This window comes from Neolamprologus brichardi, chromosome 7 (assembly GCF_056152115.1).
Source record: "Neolamprologus brichardi isolate AB-2024 chromosome 7, ASM5615211v1, whole genome shotgun sequence".
In the NCBI taxonomy this organism is placed as follows: domain Eukaryota; kingdom Metazoa; phylum Chordata; class Actinopteri; order Cichliformes; family Cichlidae; genus Neolamprologus; species Neolamprologus brichardi.
The window spans coordinates 24,752,922-24,769,300 of record NC_142110.1 but is presented as its reverse complement, the minus strand read 5'-3'; the positions used below and the strand labels follow the sequence as shown (position 1 = coordinate 24,769,300).

The window sequence follows — 16,379 nt, the reverse complement described above, 5'->3', positions numbered from 1 at the left end:
GTTATTATTGTTATTATTTCCAATTTTTATTAATGACACATTTAATTGATACCTTTATTACATCTATTAGGTAGACCATGTAAGTATATTATTAAAGTGCAATGTTAAATATCAGGGAAAACTTTGATTTATAAATATGAAATGTAAAGAGATCAATTGAAATGCATAACTGAAATAATTACATAATTAAAATACTACAAATATTACTACAATATTATTATATGATATTATTATTATACAATATTCAGCAATATATTATTATTAAATATTATTATTTGCTTTTTTTAAATATAGAAGCCCATGGATAGTGACATCGTCTGCTGTAACAACAATCACAGAAAGCATGTTAGCATATGTTGCACACATGTGACAAACAACCAGCCAGCAGCAGAGAAGCTACATGACCTGTGAGAACATGACAGAGTGTTGCATGTGCAAAAAAGTGATGTACCACATAGCGTTGGCATCGTGAACATCGGTATTTCAGAAATAAACCTCTCGTTTTGATTGAGTGATGAGACTTAAACCACCCACCCTTCAAAAGAAGCTGGCATCGTCAGTCACATTCAGTGTTGCTTCCAAATAGGATTTTTTTTCTACTGATTTTAATTGTATATTACCCTTTCTTAAATCCTGGAGTCCGACTCCTCTATTTTGCACAGGAACATATAGTTTAACTTTTTTAAAACTAATGTTTTCAGTTGAGCTCGTGTTTCTGCTGAAGACACTTTTATTTTGGAAATCAAAGCTTGTCAGTGTTTGTGCACACGGCAACAGATCCTATCTTGTCTAGCTGAGCCAAGGGGTTTTGGCTTTTTTTTGTCACACTTCCATGCTTACCGCTGAATCACTCGCTGATGTTCCTCCTCCAGACCCATTTATTCAAATCCAATTACACTCTCTGGAGCTTTTCGATTTCTTAATTTTTGTTGTGTGTTTTTTTTCCTCAGCTGATGATTCCCTCTTTCATTCAGTTGCTGTGTTCATAATTCCCATGAATATACGCTCAACTTAATGGAGCATTGAAAATTAATTTGGGCTCCGAAGGTTCCTTAGTTAAGCTTTCAACACCGCAGGCACAACAGCGTGTCTGCTGCATAACAGGTTTGTTTCCAGGATCTAAACGAGCTTTATGAGCAGGCAGATAAAAGGAAGGAAACACAAAGTAAACAGAGAGCATAAGGAAATTAAACTTGATCTGCGGTTTGTCTTCATTAAAGTGTTTCACACTGTGATGATCAATGAAAAAGAGACAACCAAAACAACGTTCTACAACTGATCTTTTATATTGTGCTTTTTTACCTTGTGTTTTGATGTCATGTAAACTGGCAGACCGTTTTACAAAAAAGACTCTGCAGAATCATTGCAAACGTGCAGCTGCTCACTTGACTCTGTTTGAGCTATGACTGATGAATTTCAATGAGCAGCTGCTGGACTTTATGATATTCCTCTTTTTGCAGCAGCACTGATTATCTGAAACATCTGCATATGATGAAGAAACTCGGAAGCAGCTGCTGAATAAAAACAAAAAAGCCAGTTTCTGCTTCACGGAGAGCAGAGGGGATTTTATTGTTTTTCTGTCATACATCAGAGACGGAGGAGAGCTTTAAATGTCCCAGTGTTATGTTGCATCTGGCTGCCTCAGAAGTGCATATTCTACCTGAAATAAAAACAGTAACATCTATGAAACATGACTAATTCCAGGTATCACCCACAGTGTGAAAGAAGTCTGGTATCAGATCAGAAATGTCAAAAATCACTTTCACAAAGAGCCAGAGTGGAATTGTCACATCAAGGACAGTTTCTTTTCTCATATAGAATTTGAGGCTTGTACTATGAATCGAGCTCAACATACCGAGGCCAGCTTTCTGTTACGTGAACGGCAGCGATCACATGACTCTGGCTGAACTTGGGTTTCCTTTGTGCATTCACATTAAAGAGGCGGTGTTGTAGTATCTGAGCAACCACAATTATTGATAAGTGTACTGGCAACAAAGTGGCTGATTTTTCAACACAAAATAAAACTAGATGAAATGCACAATAACTGAAAACAACACAACAGTGTGTGAGAGAAGAAAAGCACTGTAGTATTAAATGTGTGTGCTTTAAGTACATGGATCAGTATAAGCTGCTATAGTAATACACATTAGCCTATTTTAAGTCATGAAGGAAAACTACCAAAAATGCTGACTTCTGTGAGTTACTACTCACAGCTTTGTCATTTAAATACAAAAGAATTATAATAGATTATAAACAAGTAGTTCATTCTCTTCCACCTTTCCTTTTCATGGTCATGGAGAAGAGCGGAGTGGGGGGGCTATCCCAGCTGTCTTAGGGCGAGAGGCAGGGTACACCCTGGACAGGTCACCAGTCTGTCGCAGGGCAGTAGAACCATAAGACTGTTTTAAATAAATAAAGTTGCATATAGAAATATATATTCAATACATCACACAAAATGGGAAATAGACTTTTGGCTCTATTAAAAAAATGTAAACCTTCCAACTGTCACGGTTCTTCCAGGAATGGAGGCACAGCTTTCTAGAGAACTGATCAGCTGATTCCTAATCTGGAACAAGTTTGCAGCAGGTTAAGGTTACCATGGCAATGGACCCCTGTAAAAAGAAGGGTAGGGTTAAGCTTGAACTTAACTTGATAAGGAAAAGTCCTGCTTCATAGTACAGTCCTCAGGTCTGCCTAAATCCCTGAACCACACACAACTAAAAGAAAATCTTTAATCAAAACAAGCTAACTACCATGCAGCTAGTGCAAAATCCTGAAAAGAACATTTTTCAAGCCTTTGCATGTTATTACATAAAATACATCCGGGTGTAAAAGCAATACAACAAATTTTACCCTCAACCTTTGAAATCTTATGTGGTTTTTACATACCACACAGACTACCTTCTGGTGTGAAATTGGTTCCAAGAAAACATAAAAACCTTGGTAAACTTTTCCCCTTCTCAAAAATAAAGTCTCTTTGCATTTCTTTCCCCTCTTCAAGTTTTTGTCTTTACTGGTGTGTGAATTCAAAACAAAACCCAAATCTCTTACAGTCACAGGCCTCTCGTTACACTCAATAAAACAGTGCTCAGTTTCCCACCTCTCTTGGGAAATTTGCCGTGTAACAGTTATCCCACAAACCGTAAGGTCTCCTCAGCACACACTCAGATGTACATGACAGTGTTAATTTCCTCAGTCACACCATAAAGACTGTGTGCTCAGCTATAACTGCTCAGCACACCAAACTGCACACAAATCGTAACTGAGCTCTTCTTTATTAAGCTGGCTGTAACCTCTCAGTCTGTGTGCAAGAGAGTCTCAAGGTCCCAGCAGGCTACTGCATAACAAGAGAGAGGTGGGATTAGTGAATGTACGACACCTGTGCCGATCAGCCCTCCCTCAGACCGCTCCCTGAGCAAAAACCACAACCTGCCACTATAATCTGCCTTTATGATGGACTTTATTTTTTGTTTTGTTTTGTTTTTGCTGTTTTTTGTAGCTTAGAGTTGGAGGCATGTCTGTTTTAATCTGGCATGTCCGTGGGGTGGGCATCATTTTGCAGACAACAGTTAGCAACAATAGTTATCTCAACACACTTTGTGGTAGAAAAACAATATTAAACAGAGACAAGACTAAATTAACAATCTCCTATGAAGGCACTTGGTGATGGTGGTAAGAAAGAACTGCCTTGTAAGAGGAAGAGAACACCAGAGGATTGCATAGAGTAAACACAATAACAAACAGGACATAACACAAAATTTAATGGTGTGCAATAGTACCACAAAAGGGGGAAGTGGTCAAGCCCAGTGCATTATGGGAACCCAGTCTCTTGAGCCTACAATAATAACAACTTAAGCTGTGAACCTAATCCCAGCACTATCAGCCAATGACAAAATATTCCAGCAACAGCTCAAAACAGTTCTCTGGAAGAGAGTCATAAAGGTAGAAAGAGTGTCTGCCTGGTTTCACAGGATAAGGGGCTTGAGCTCAAAGTGGGCATGAAATGCTTGTACTGTCCATAATTTAAAACATAAATGTATTACAGTTTTCACACTGTATGGTCTAAAAAACTGTGGGGTCAGTTTTGTTTTGTCCTGGCTATAGCAATTACAAAAACCAAGGAAAGACTGTTAGCTTTTACTCCATGCCTCAAAAGTGGCAAGTGGTTCTTCAACACTGGCTAGCTGGAAAACTGACCTGATGGATGTTAAGACCTGCAGTAGCTAAAGATGAGGCCCTGAGAAAAGTCATTAGACCTACCCAGACACTAACTAATGCTACCCTCACTGTACTTTTATTATTAGTTGGAATCTTTTTCAGTTCACTCCACAAGTAAACAAAAAATAAGTTCACTTCATTAACTGCAGATTTTATGTGCAGTATACCAAAGAGGAGAGAACTGAATATGTTCTCACTGTATTCTTGGCTGACACAAATTGCTATAATATCAGTTCCAGTTTTTGATATTACAGCTGATGATGTTGTTGAGTGTTAATGCAGCTTAACAAAACACTGATTATAAGACATCCAGATGTTTCTCTCTGTTTTTCTGCAGGTGAACATGATGCAGCATGACTGTTAGTATGTTAGAATATAAACTTTCTCCTGCAGATTTTCCTCTGCAGAAGCTGCTGATGAAGACTTTTGCAATCATATTTATGGAAAGCCTACAACAACATGGAGGCTGCACTGTGCTGGCACAAACTGTATTAAAGATGCATTTTTTAGGCTGCATCGACAAAATGTTTGCTCATCAGCTGACCTGTTCACTAGATCTGGCTCCTTGCAACTTTGTCCACTTTTCCAAAATTAAAATTGCTCAACTTACTGGACACAATCCAGCTTACACCTTAGAGGCAAAAGACATTGTTTAATTTTTACTGGCCCTTTCTGATCACAACTTATTAACTCATTTTCACTTTTCATTGGAAACGTTTGAGCTTATTAATGTTACTGCTCTCTTGGTATCCCAAAGGAGGGACATATTCAACACTGCAGAACCCCCTGATGAGGTGCTTTTTGCAAACTAGTACTGACAACCACAGAAAAATCAGTGCTGCTAGAGATGAAAGCAGAACAGGTTGATTTTTTTTTTGTTCTCTTTAAAGTAAACGCTGTGGTGCTTTTCCACTTGGATCACTGAGCAATTTTATATCAGTGTTTTTAGTGAATGCAAAGTACGAGTGGGACTCCAACACTAAGCTGGAGTATTGTGTGTGTGGTGCTTCAGGGACAAGGCTTTGTAAAAATGCTCTGCACTTCCTTCTTTTCTTTACTATCCACCACAGAATAAACCTGAACACTGAAATTTTCACACTGTTGGCGACATTTCAGCCAGATGAGTCCGGAAGGAAGTTACAATTTTTGACCCACCACTATCTAATGCGCTATTAAGTAGTGTTTGCATACACAAAAAGAAGTTCTCTACTACTGCAGTGATGCTTGTTTTGGCAAGAATCACTCAGCTAAGGATGTAAATAATGCAATGTTTCAAGAAAATTATGACAATTATATTTATTATGTTTTACTGGTGACTGGAGTTTGTAAGCAGTACAATTTATTTGTTAGTGCAAACAAAATTAAGAGCATTGTCTGTCCTTTCTCTCACTCTCTATCTATCTATCTATCTATCTATCTATCTATCTATCTATCTATCTATCTATCTATCTATCTTCTTACTATAATGATCATTATGTATGTTTGCATATATGTACCCTATTTCTTCCTCAATGTGCTGGCCAAGCTCCACAAAACTGTTCGTGAATATTGTCACACATACAACAATTATTCAAATCTATAATTTTTTTTTAAATAAAAGATTTGTTATAATATTACGTTTGTATAAAGCATCCCCCTGCAAATGCAACGTTTTATTCTCTGTTTTTTCCACAGGTCACGTTCAACAGACATCGCCTGCACTTAATGTCACGATCACCAACATTTGTATCCGTGACAGAATTTTGTTCTTGTCGCCACTACATATGGAATAAAGACAAAGCGCTGTAATTTCGAGTAATAATAACTAAAGTAACTTAACCTTTTAACTCTTCAGAACTCTTCAATGTCTCTTTTTACATGAGACATTGTATGTTGAGTTCGGCTTTTGAACCAGCTGCTTAAAGTCCTCCTTTACTACCATGTAACTGCATTACAAATTTCCATTTTTCAGAAAAGATCAATAACTTCATTCTTTTCATTGCAAATAATAAAAAGTATCAGAAAAACATTTGTTTTCCCGATTGTTGTCTTTTAGAGTTGCAAAGAGACTTTTCTAGCTCCTGCTTGAATCTAATCAGATTTTGGTCAAGTTTTAATTTCTAATCATAATTGTAATAAAAGTGTAATGCCCCTGCATTGAGAGAGTGGAGCTTTACACAAGCCTAAATCCTGTGTACCGGCGGGGCCACATTATGTCATATATTTTCTTAACACAACAGAGATCAGCATACAAACATCAAAACTACTTTTTAACAAGGATTAAAAATAGTCCAGAACATTAGTAAAATAAACACTTTGTATTATTGTGTCTGTTACTGATAAAACCTGCACATCAGTCTAGAAATGAAACAGTGCAGAGCGACCAGACCAACAAAATAAATGTCACAATTGCTAAGAAGGAAGTTTAATAACTTGCCATGACATTCATTAGATTTCCTTGCACGGTCTGTGTACAGAACCGTACAGTCTCTCTGTGTGTGGCACGATGGATAGACAGGTAGAGTGTTTCATCTCTGAGATTGTTTCCGATTGCTTCGGTTTCCTATAGCGAAAAACATCGAAGCTCTGCTGGAGCTCAGACTGCTTCCTGAGCGCTTTATCCCGCCCGGACGTCCCGACCAGGGTCCGTGTTTCTACTGATGTTGATTCATTTGTTTTACATCTCTGATCTTAATTTACCATATCATCATCATACCGTAACCATATCACTGCTGCACAAGCGCTGCACAGACGACTAAAACCGCGGGACTGCATGCACAAATGCACTTCCCTGTTAGTGTCTCCGGGTACTGAAACCACAGAGACAGAAACCTTTCAGTACATTTTTTTCCATATTGTATCTGACCTGTTGAGGCACTCTGGCTCCTAAGTTTGACCACAAACATACACAGGCACATATGTATGTAACTATGTAACCAGAAAACAGAAACAGTACCTTCTCTCAGGATTTGGCTGTGGAGGAGCAATAGGAGGAAGCAGACCGCGGCGGCAGTCAGAGCCCAGGCCGGCCGAAGGAACTGCATGAGGTGAAGAATGTGTGGGCAAAAAACTCCAAACTGTCCTCAGGCTAGTGCCTCCTCACGACGCCACATCCATCCACATTCGACCAAGTGGAGGACAGAGAGAGGAGACAGCTCTCATCTTCGAGATATGTATTCACAAACGGGCCTGAAGTGACAGATCCTCAGTGGAGGAGATCTGGGACAGTAAAGATGATCTTCTTCTCCACTACACGAGAAATCACAGGGTCTTCACAGAGCTCCCCGGCGGTCCCTGCGGGCAGCAGCAGCTTTTGATGTGGGAAGTCCTCCGCTGCAGAGTCACAATCCAATAAGCTTCAAACTAGAAGTTTTCCAGCTGGAACCTGCAACTTACGGCTCGGTGTCCTTTGGATCCATTCACCAACTCGTCCACGTAAAATCCGCCAAAGATTAAACAACAGACACCGGATCCAAACCGAAGCGCCTCGGGAGGCATACTTTACGCTTCTCCGCGGGGTTTGTGATCCTGGTCGGTGCCTCGCTGCTTGCCTGGCGATAAGTGATGAGCACGGAGAAGGATGAAGAGCAGGTAATGTGTGCAGGTCTGAGTACCCCCCCCCCCCCCCCCCCACCAGCACCACACACACACACACGCGCGCGCGCTCTCTCTCTCTCTCTCTCAGTCACATACGAGCTGACGTAACACTAGTTACAAAGACCAATATGTTGGAGAAAAAAAAAGCGTACACAGTATTTAAGACAACCAGACTAAGTGAGGCTATTTCATGATGGACAGGAACAGAATCAGAGCGTCCCTGACCTCCGGGGAGGACTCTGACGTTTGTGTGGGGTGGGATCAAATTGAATTTATCGGTCAATAAATTCCGATTCTTGAATAAAAAGTCTCACTTGTAAAAGATTATTTTAAATTATTGCTATTATTCCATTATTGGTATTTGGTATCTGTTTTATTACCAAGATTTCCAGTTTCCACAGGACCCAAACACAACCTGGAAACTGAAAGCATCCTCTTAGGGCTTCAACTTGTTTTAATTATGTATTTTTTTGATAATAAACAGAACATTTTTTATTCATCATTTATTTTAATTTTTTGATTTTCTTTGAAATAAAAAAATCTCACGTGTTCAGAGAAATTAAGAGGAATCTCCATTTCAAGTAAAACTATTTGCAAGCCTACTTTAGTTAACATTGGCATGTTGGCATTTTTTAAATTGCAGAACAAAAGTACGTTTACAGTATCGTCCTTATTTTGTTATATATGTGACAGTAAACACATGAAAAAAAAGCAGAAATGTCAGAAATATGTTTTCGTGTATTTATTCATTATACATTCATTTAGAGCAGGGGTGAGATGTTTTCCCAGGGGACACATGAGAAACTGGTAATGCTGTGGACTGTCTGATAGGAAAGGCTTCTCATGTGAATCGCTTTGGTAAACATTATAGTTGGAATGTTCTGCGAGGGCTCCGCGAGCCTTCAGTTCCACCGCTCAAATGAACGGTCCTCGGCAGTGGCTCCAGCCGGAGCTGTCGCCGCTCCCGAGATGTTTAGTAGTGTGCACCGGTAGCTGCCACAAGCTCGAGCTGTTACACTGCTATGTTAAAAGTATACAGTGTCACACAACTCGTGGTATTTTACAAGCCGTTTTTAGCAGCCGATCAATTTATTTTTCATCTTATTTATTCACTTTTATTGCGGCAACAACCGATAACTTGTCACTGGCAACACTTCCAGCTCCTCCCCGCCGATCTGCTCCAGTAAAGAGGAATCACGCTCCTAACTCTGAATCATTGTCCATACCACTGCTGCTAATTATTAATCACCTCACAAATATTAGCATCCATCAGCAATCAGTATACAAGAAAAATACTTTAAACAGATTTAAAAGGTAATCAGTTAAATATAAATACAAAAATAGCATATGTAGGGTTAAGTACACTGTAAAAAAAATCGTGATATAAAAATATTTTACTGTGTATTTTACAGTTTTGTACTGTTTTTCTAGAATATCATTAAATTCACATAAATAGACTGTGATTTTACATTTCAAGTGTAAATTAACGTAAAATCACTGTAAATGTAATAAAACATAATTTTCTTCTTTTTTAAATGTATCTGTCTGTATATATGCATATTTTAGATTGTTAAAATACATTCACAAATGCATCATAATTTCACAAATATTTGTTCGTTATTTGAAAGATTGAACTGTTAAATTCAAATGTAATATGTTTATACGAATCATTTTATATATTTTTCGTATAAACTTTTTTTTACATCAAATAATAATTATTATTATTATTGTTATTTAGGGCAATCGTTGCTCAAGAGTTGGCAGTTCGCCTTGTAATCAGAAGGTAGTTGTGTCCTTGGGCAAGACACTTCACCAGGCACGTGCAGAGGGGGGGGGGGGGGGGGGGGGGGGGGGGCTAGAGGGGCTTGAGCACCCGCCCCTTTCCTGATGGGTGCCAAAGTGCCCTTTTGTTGAGGTAACTTTTTTAAAAAAAAAAATTTTAATGTGTGTGTGCGTGCGGAGTCCTGTCTGTGCCCCTCAACAATAATATTTAACTATTAATCACAGTTTTGCTAAATAAAAGGATCTGGCTTGCATCTGTCACATGATCACATTTAACCAATGATCGCCCTTGACGGCAGAACGCGCTGGTTACGAGCCGGGAACGAGCTCACAAAGAGCACGCGCATTTTTTGCGGTCCAGAGCTGTAGGAGAAACACAAGTTAACTCAGAGACACAGACTGATGCGACAAAACCAGTAAGTAGGTGTACAGCGTACGCTGTAGTGTACAGCACACAGGAGTATTAGCTTATTATGTACACGTTGGTAAGTTGTCTTGTTGCAACTGACGAACTGAAACAAACGAGCGTGCTGTGTGTGCAACAGCGCGACAAACATTACCTGTGACCTTTTATTAACTGCACAAGTAGTGCTGGTTATAGCTGCTGGCTACCTGTGTAAGGCTGTCATGGGTCTGTAGCTCTGTCACCGTTTTAGGGAACATATTTAGTTTTAAAGTATTTAGAACATATTTAGTTTTAAAGTAAGTTTCCGGGCTTTTCCTGCCTTTCTGGAGGGATTATATTTCACTAAAAACGATCTAATATGCATGTCCACATAATTATGCATTATTATAATTATATTAAAAAACACACGCTGTATTTTAAAGAACATACATTAAGAAGCAGATTATATTAGATTTATATTTTAAATAAGACAAAATTTGGATTTTACAGCAGTAAAATTATTGTATCTCTACAGTTTAAAAATGTAACAAGCTTTGCCCCTGCACAGAGTGGATAGTGAAACAAATGGAATCATCATAATGACATTATTTCATATTTATTACTTCCCCCTCCTCATTGATTTATTATTGTAGCTCTAATAAATAATAATGTAAGGATTCTGGATCAGCACAGTGATGCCCATAGTATATACAGTATTCTGAAGAAGGTCTAAAATGTCCCTGTGTGTGCGTGCATGTGTGTGTTTTATTTAGATGGATTTTTAAAAAAAATATAACTCATGATATAACATTGTCCAGACATGGCTGGTAAGGACATGAGGAGGAAACAGTAGGAGCTGTGTGAGGCTACTAAAGGCAGTGCTATAACATTTTTCTGTCATCATTTTATTATAGATTAAGTGCAACAGTTGTTAGGTGTGGATAATTAGATTATAGTTTATTGCAATAGCAAGTTGCGCCTTGTTCTCACATAGACAGCAAGTGGAGAGTGATATATGAAATGATGGGATGGAAGGAAGAAGAGAAGCAAAGAGTGATTCACAGGCAGAGCCTAAATTATTTCTCACAGTTTTTTGTTGCTTTATGGTTCCAAGTGCTGTCACCAATCTTTGCATTTTGTTATTATCTCATGACACTTATTTAATCAGCTACCATCTCTCCTATGGACTTTTTACTGTCTACAGTCTCAGATCAACACAGCCCTGCCCTTCCCATATTAGATTCTTGATGAATGTGTGTTGTTGTTATTCAGCCTGGCTCAATGTGCCCCTTTTTAACTTTGAGCACCCGCCCCTTTAAACCTCTCTGCACGGCCCTGCACTTCACCTGCCGCCTACTGGTGATGGGAATTATAAAGTGGAATTGTAAAGCGCTTTGAGGGTCTCATAAAGCGCTATATGAATGCAATCCATTGTTATTTAAACCAACTGTTAACTGTATATTTCTGTACATTTAAGTATTATTATTCATATTGCCGCATTCATTGACCGTTTTTATAGGTAATTTCATTGTTTAATCACATTCAATTGTTCCTAATTTAAAGTTTAAAAAAATTCAAAATCCCATGTAAAATTAGGGCAACAAACTGTATTGTCATTACTGAAAATAACCGTATTTTCATGGGAAAGTTATTTTCTGTTATTTTATGGTATTATTTTGGCGCCCCAGCTGCCGGAATATTACTGTTTTTTTAGGATTTTTTTTTTTATGTTGTAGGGTTTCCCAGGTACCAGCTGTCAGATACACTGCAACAACATCCTAGATAAAATCAAAACTAGTTTTATTTAAAACCATGGTTTTAATAATAAATTCAATTCAATAAATTAAAAATTCAATAAAGAATGTCATTTTTTTCTGCTCATTAAAGTCACTGGTTGCAAGAGAGTTTTTTTCTGTTTAGTCAATCATCAAATTCACAAACCCTTTCTTTATAGATCTGCTTTACACAAACCCTCTTTGAGGATTGTGCCAGGAAGTGTATTTGGCATTAAAGTCTGCCAAATGAAAAAAGCACTGCTGTCTATGAAGACCTCTTAGGGCAAGGCAGTAGTCAAAAGTAGTCTGTAGACATGAATCCCAGCTTTATTGAACTAAAGAAAAACTTAGAATAACTAGAAGTCTTTGAATGAATGAATGAATGTCTTTGGGATTAGGTGGCTCTTTGAGATCCTCTCCAAACAGTGATGTACCTAAGAGTCACAGACAGATAGGTGGGATATACAGATAGACCTTTTTTTCTCGGCAGACATCTTGACATCAAATATATTCCAGTATTCAGTCCTTCCTTTGAGGATCAGAGTCTGTTTTAGCCTGCTGTCTTAGGATGGACAGCTACAAATAATAATAATAATAATGATGGATTGCATTTATATAGCGCTTTTCGGGGCCCTCAAAGCGCTGTACAATTCCACTATTCATTCACTCTCACATTCACACACTGGTGGAGGCAAGCTACAGTTGTAGCCACAGCTGCCCTGGGGCAGACTGACAGAAGCGAGGCTGCCATATCGCGCCATCAGCCCCTCTGGCCATCACCAGTAGGCAGTAGGTGAAGTGTCTTACCCAAGGACACAACGACCGAGACTGTCCGAGCCGGGGCTCGAACCGGCAACCTTCTGGTTACAAGACGAACTGCCAACTCTTTATATAAGAAATAACAAGTATAGCCTAAAAGAAGACAAAAAAATAGCTTAAAAATATACCTAAAATCTTTTTTATAATTGAATTATTCAACTAACTCGATGCATCGTTGCACCCCTGATCATGTTGTGTCATATGAACTAATAATGTCGCTACTGATCAATTACATTTTAAAACTTGCTAAAAAGGCTTTAACAGTCCAAGGAAGCTCCTTTTTCTCTTTTTAAGGAGAGGTCAGTTCCACATCATGGATTTATTAAGTGATTAGTTTCAGTTAAATGACAGGAAACAGAAAAAAAGCAAACAGCAAATTATTAAAACAAACATCTGTAATGAACACATATACATATACCTATATAGACAACACAAGAACGCTACACTGCAAACCTATTTCAGTAAATAATTAGTGAAAGCTTTAATGGGAAACAGTGCAGACAACCAAATTTCATTGATTTAGCTGAGCTCATGAATCACAAAAGTGTCTTCATAACTGGAGAAAAAAGAAGAAAAAGAAACAAATATGAATGTTTGTGAATGAATGATTCTATTTAACGGAGTAAAGCCTGAAGTTATCTCGGGGGAGAGTTATTTATCAAATCATTTTTCTTATATTAAGCAGCAATATTTTTTTTCCAAACTTCGCCTGATAAATATCACGCAGCAACATTTCTCCTTTGTGTTCAGTATTTAGAGATGAATGAGGACTAATAAAATTGTTGGTTGATGATGGAAACATTTGAAGACAGTAACAGCAGTGCATCAGTTTTTCAACCTCTCTGAATGAATCCATCCCGCTGATTGATTGCTCAGCTTCAGAGGCTCCAGGTTACTTTCAAAGACTCTTATCAAAGCTCTCAGCGTCCTGTCAGACAGACTCCATCAGAGCTGCCCTACTGCTCTGATGGAGATCCGTCTTCATCAGGTCACGCTCTCTGGATTTCTGCCGGCAGTGATTATTGCTGATGTTTTCCTGCCATCGATTAGCTTTCCACAGAACTGTCAGTCAGAGGTGTTGTATGAGATGAATCTACAGAGAGAGAGACATCAACAAGAATGCTGCCAGGACCTATCTGGTGTGTGTAACAGCACAGGAAATGAAAAGTGTCTGACAGAAAAGGAACTGAGGAGATGAGGTCAATCAAATCAACCAGAGGTCTAAATTCAACCTGTGCGCAAAGGTTCTGTCTCACCAGAGAACCTAGATGCTGCATAATTAAGTTTTCATTTGTCGGAAGGAAACATATCTGGCATGGATTTTTCCAAAAAGACCATTTTTTCACTGCCATCTCAGATTCATATTCAGAAAATAAGTTATTACTGCAGCTGTGTAGAGAACTGACTGATCCTGAAAGTATGTATCAATGCAACACATTATCACACATGGACAAGACACAGCACTAGGGCCAGAACCCAGCCACAGAAATGTACTAAAATTAAAACTAATCAACCCACCACCCTCACAAAAAAGGATTAAAAAGGGTATGGTTCAGATACATGGATAAAGGATACACACTCACAAAGTAATTAAGAAATCATACTACATGTACTATAGGACAGTAAATAGCAGAATTAATATCATGTGTCTCTACAATGACCATCCTATGGAAGGGTTCAAACTTGACTTTGGTTCACCCAAGGTGAACCAAATGTGCTGCAAATGATTCAAGTAAAAAGTCTTAGTAAACAAGTCAGTATGAACTAAGGCAGCACCTGAGGAGGTGGCAGTGCTATAAATGATAAACAAAGCGTGCTAACCCCATAGCGGTAAAATTTTAACTATTAACAGGCAAATGTGGGGTTACCTGTTAATAGTTAATGTTAGTGGGGATGATACTCATCAGTGTCAAGGTGCAGCCAGGCAAGCAGGACGCACTCAAACGTTCAGTGGATTTATATACAAGGTGATCTGCAACAACAATCCAAACAATTTCCACAGTGTTGATTATCCCAATCCCCATCTCTTCACTTTTTCACTAGTTTTGGAGTCTTGCAATTGAGTCCTGCACCAAACAAATTGGGACAATACTTGTGTTTTACTTTGGTTGCTACAGCAGAAAAAAGATGAAGAGAAAATTTCATCACACAAATCAGTGGTGCAGATTTACAATTTACCTGAAACAGAGCAAAAGTGCTCTTTAAATAGCTTAATGAATATTAAACATGTAAAGTAAGACGTGTACATGTGTGTTGGTGTATGTGTGTTAGGAACATAGATAGGACTACGAAGGGGTGAATGAGATACCAGGATTCAATGGTACTCCAAAAGGCTCACTTCTGTACACTCGGTGCATCCTTCTCCTCTACACTTAACTGTTTATCAGCCCTTAAAGGACAGTGGTCACCTCCGATGTCTTTTTTAAGTACCCTCCATAACAAACACGAACCAATGAATGTAAGACTAGTGTGAATTGTTGATTTTTCACCTGCTATAATATTTACCCTTCATTGCAATTACCCAGTAAAGTGCTTTGTGCATTGAAGTCCCCAATCCAAATTATATTTCACTCAAAATATAACCAAGTTCCTCCTCTGATTTTGTTCTCACCCCTTCTGCCCTCTCTCTCTGGTCCCTCCCTCGATGCTCCCATAGGTGACATGTTGCCTACCAGTGTTCCAGCATTCATGTTGTAAATCATCTCAACATTCTTCATCTCTGTGCACACTTCCACACTTGGAGCACCTCTGCATTCATTTGCACGCCACAATTTGAGCATGTGTTTTACTAGTTTCTTCTATAGAAAAATAAAAACAAAAATAATAAATAAAAAAAGTATTAATTTTTAAAATGTCACTGAACACACATCCTGCTTTTATCACAGTAACAGTAGCACCTGAGTAGCCAGTGGAGAGGGTAGAAACTTAGATACACCAATAAAGAAACAATAATAATGACAGAAATGGACCCACATGTTATCTGGCAATGTTCAAAACAATAACAGGAACAAAAAACGTTCAAGAATAAGTCACCTTAATTATACAACTGGACTTAAGTAAAGTCTCACTTTAATCATCTGCCTTCATTTTATGGAGTAATTCACGCATTGGTGTTGACTTAAGTATGAAAACAGGAAAGGGGTCAGTTGGAGCTGCATATATGTGTCAAGGCATTTGTAATTTACAAAACAATTTAGACCTCCGAACATGTGCCTGAACAATTTATTGTAGCTCTGACTGTTTCTCAATATTTAAAAAATGCATTTTTAACAATAAAATTTTATCATTAAATATCATTAAAATCTGTTCTGACTGTACTACTATTATTAATAACAATCCAAAAATTCTCAGAATTACATAAATAAAAATAAAAACTGCATGAAAAGAAAAGAAAATACTAAAGGGAAACCTGTAAGCTTTAACCTTTGAATTCAAACATATTCAAATAGTCCTCATCTTTAAAAAAAAAAAAAAAAAAATCATTAAAAAGTATTTCTGGTTCTGGTGGACCTAGTCCAATTTGCTGTTATCAGCTGAATAGTATGAATGTTTTTATTGCAATGAGTTTGTCATCGCAGGCTGACAGATCAATTGCTCCTTGCCCTCCACCTTTTGCTACATATTTTCTTTCCACATCAGCTTTAGATCCAGTTTTCTCATTCAGTCACACTGAGTGGCTAATCTTAAAAGAGCTTCAGATACCAGAAGCTGCCTGGACATGCCTGAGAAGATGACCTTGAACAGGAAATGAGCTTACTGAAGTAAGATTTTTAGCTTTCACAAACCTGTCCTCAGAACTTATTGTACACATCTTGTATACCGGT

The 16,379-nt window shown here is 38.2% G+C and overlaps 1 protein-coding gene across 2 annotated transcripts in view; it reads right to left on the bottom strand.

The window, feature by feature from the left end:
- The window catches only part of LOC102781014 (chemokine-like protein TAFA-5), a 45,685-nt gene extending 37,948 nt beyond the window's left edge, over positions 1–7,737 (bottom strand). For both annotated transcript variants that reach the window (XM_006782296.2, XM_087843348.1), the window contains exon 1: positions 7,154–7,737. In XM_006782296.2, coding sequence (XP_006782359.1) covers positions 7,154–7,241 — 88 coding nt within the window. In that variant the 5' untranslated portion in view covers positions 7,242–7,737. The remainder of the gene's footprint in view (positions 1–7,153) is intronic.
- Between the last annotated feature and the right edge of the window lie 8,642 nt (positions 7,738–16,379).